This window comes from Strongylocentrotus purpuratus, unplaced genomic scaffold (assembly GCF_000002235.5).
Source record: "Strongylocentrotus purpuratus isolate Spur 01 unplaced genomic scaffold, Spur_5.0 spur5_scaffold_21, whole genome shotgun sequence".
Classification (NCBI taxonomy): Eukaryota; Metazoa; Echinodermata; class Echinoidea; order Camarodonta; family Strongylocentrotidae; genus Strongylocentrotus; species Strongylocentrotus purpuratus.
In genome coordinates, this window is record NW_022145607.1 from 28125392 (window position 1) to 28128332 (window position 2941).

Consider the following 2941-nt stretch of genomic DNA (forward strand, 5'->3'; position numbering starts at 1 on the left):
GGAACCCATTTGTAGCTATGACAATAGAAGACCCAATGTAGTTCACTTACATGCATCTACAGAACGAATAGATTCTCTTCCAGTTGACGCAGGAGATGCCATACAGGAGCAAATTAAAATTGAAAATCAACAGAGCCCAGAAGGCACCATTTCTGAAACTGGGGATTTCGGAAAGCCAACTGAACGTGATCCCGAAGAGGCCGCTGCAGTGAACGTTAATTCGGCAATGACGACAAGAATGAAACACCGGTCGCAGAAGGGTATTGAAGACAAGCTCTTATTGCATCGAAACATTCATCCGGAGAATGATGCCACCCTGAAGGAAAGTGTTATTGAAAGCAAGTGTCGGCCTTCAAAAGAAGAGTCTGAAGATGAAACACAACCATCAGAAGTCCTTCGGAACCAAACAGCCAGGAAAACCACCATTCGATATGCAAACGATGCCTCTTCAACTGTACAAACAGGTAGCAACCTTTCCAGGAATCCTAGGACCATGAACAAATTACTGGCCCCAAGATCCAGCACTGTGGATTTAACTGACGCACTTGATCGGGTTGTCGCTAGGTTCAACGAAAGCGATGCAGAATCGGACACACTGCAGGATTCCGGCCTACTGTCGGGGGAGCCTGACAGACGAAGCGACGAAGAACGCAAATTATTAGAAGAATCAGACAATGCCAAGCATGTCGAACTTTATCTTGACAGTGTATCCGAGGATTTCGAGCACTGGTGTACTATTACTGACATTTCCACATTTGATCCAAAGGAGAACAAGCGAGAGGTTCCACATGTAATCGCGTCTTGTCAAGATATTGTCATAAAGAAAGAACTGAATGGATTCTTAGGGGATTTTAGCGCTGTTGATAGTGTACGTGCGTACTGGAATCACGGCTATTTCGATGTGAAAAATAAGCCACTACCATACCAGAACAACGACATCATCGTCATGGCCGTAGAGAACAGTGGCCAGCAACGAAGGGGGATGGATAGACGTAATCTTAAGGAAAGAATCGCTATGGCAACGTGTCACCTGGCAGCCATCGACAAAGAGACTGCGAAAGAAGAAGGCCGATTGTTAGAGCTCGTGCAAGAAGTAGGGGACGCCCGATTGGAGAGTGAGAGATCAAAACAAGAACTACACGAGGAACAGAATCGTTACAGGTAAGAATGTGGGTGGGGTACAATAATCTTGAAAATAAAAAAGAATCTTGTCCAAACTGGGTTCCATCCTTAAATTGTGAATGATCCGGAAAAGCCCACAAATACACTTGACTATTTGTATCATGAATATCATGTAACACGGCACCGTGAGTGGTGGTGTTCGAATACTATTTCTACATGTACCTTTGTTAATTGTCATATAGCAGGGATGGAACCAAATGAACATGAAAATTGACTAAGGGGGAGGGGTTGAGACGGATCATCTTCTTTGTACATTGCCTTCTTATGTGATCTAATTTCTCTGTTCCTTTGTCTTTTTACGTCGTTCCCCCTATCACGTTAAGCTACGCCCTGTTTCATAACTTTTATAATCAATAACGGATTACCATCACTGATATCCTGGGGGGGGGGGGGGCATTTCACAAAACTTGTCATCAGTGACAAATGAAAATTTTCGTTATAAGCTACTGAAATCCTTGCTTCTGATTGGTTATCAACAGATTTGTCACTGATTTTTGTCATTTTTCATTGAAAAAGGGCTTTGTGAAACGGGTCCCTGGCTGTAAAGCACTATCATCATTAGGTTGGCTGTGATCAAACTTGTGACACTGAATATATATAAAATAAAATGTTTAATGAAACTGGGCACTGAACACTTATTTATGATCAGTCTGTCTAAATCTCTTCCATTCCATCCCGACAGAGAGTTCCTCCTTGGCTGCTGTAAGATCGCGGAAGACGACAAAGCTCTAGATGCAAGATCTCGAGCGGTCGAGTCAGCACTCCAAACCTTGAGACGTCGCAAATGGAAGACCGACATCATGCTTAAATCAGCCACGGGCGAGATCAAGCTTCTCGATCACCGCATCATGAAAGAACAAACTCTTCAGAAAGAGCAACGAGACAGGTGAGAAAACAAAACAAACTTGGGGTTTAGAACATACATGTAGTAGTTCAGAGTTATCTAAAGGTCTAAAGAAAACACCACATCTATCTACCATCTGTTTTTTTTTAAAGAAAATTCTGTAGCAACAGGTCACTGAAATGATTTAGGATAAAGATGATTTATCAGTGGTTCACCGGTTTAGCCAACGGTTAACCCAAGTTTCTTCCTTTAAAAAAAAAGAAAGACGGGGAAGGATAAATTCTTCGCTTTACTTTGAAGTATGTGACATAAGTTTTAAAAGAGGGTGAGCTTGGGCCGCCTACCTTCTCCTTCCATAACCGCAGCAGGTTTTCTTTTCTACGGCAGTTCACCGCATCATATCTGAACGCGCCTTTAACGGGACATTCGCCTTTTAAAGCCCCTCTGCACCAGTTTTGCCAGGAGACCTCCCTGCATGGTCACCGACAGGTGGTTATCTCATCAAATCAGCTCTAAATTAACATAAGAAAAAGGGGATCATGGGGGACCAATGGTCACCGATTAGGAATTGTTTGCTATATCAAGGGCGCAAGTAGCTATAACTCGTGCAGTGGCGTTTTAATATGTTACATCATTGTCCTTCGTTTAAATCAATTTAAGACGTGTCATGATCGATGAATTGGATTTTGACTAAACTTTCTTTAGGAGACTTGGCGACAAGCGACGTCGTGTTCAACGCACATCACTCAAGGTCAACACACTCGTGGTCCTCATCATCCTCCAGATCATCCTCATCGTCATCATCGCATTATGGCGCCTCTGATCTTAAGAAGCAAGACGACGTGCAACGATTTACAAGACCAGTGGCCTTGCTCCAAAAGATCACTCAAGGCATTGGATCCTAGACCTGCGCAT

At 43.3% G+C, this 2941-nt stretch overlaps 1 protein-coding gene across 1 annotated transcript; it reads left to right on the forward strand.

Moving 5' to 3' along the window:
- Positions 1–840: 840 nt before the first annotated feature.
- On the forward strand, positions 841–2941 carry LOC105444773. The gene is made up of 3 exons (XM_011679455.2): positions 841–1161; positions 1865–2068; positions 2732–2941. Exons 1-3 carry the CDS (start codon positions 947–949, stop codon positions 2847–2849), a joined length of 537 nt encoding a protein of 178 aa, XP_011677757.2. The 5' UTR covers positions 841–946; the 3' UTR covers positions 2850–2941.

Excerpts from the sequence above, each read along its gene's own strand:
- LOC105444773 (XM_011679455.2), top strand. The coding sequence starts at position 947 with ATGGCCGTAGAGAACAGTGGCCAGCAACGAAGGGGGATGGATAGACGT. Across the intron at positions 1,162-1,864 it reads GAGGAACAGAATCGTTACAG|AGAGTTCCTCCTTGGCTGCT; the intron begins GTAAGAATGTGG and ends CCATCCCGACAG. Across the intron at positions 2,069-2,731 it reads CAGAAAGAGCAACGAGACAG|GAGACTTGGCGACAAGCGAC; the intron begins GTGAGAAAACAA and ends AACTTTCTTTAG.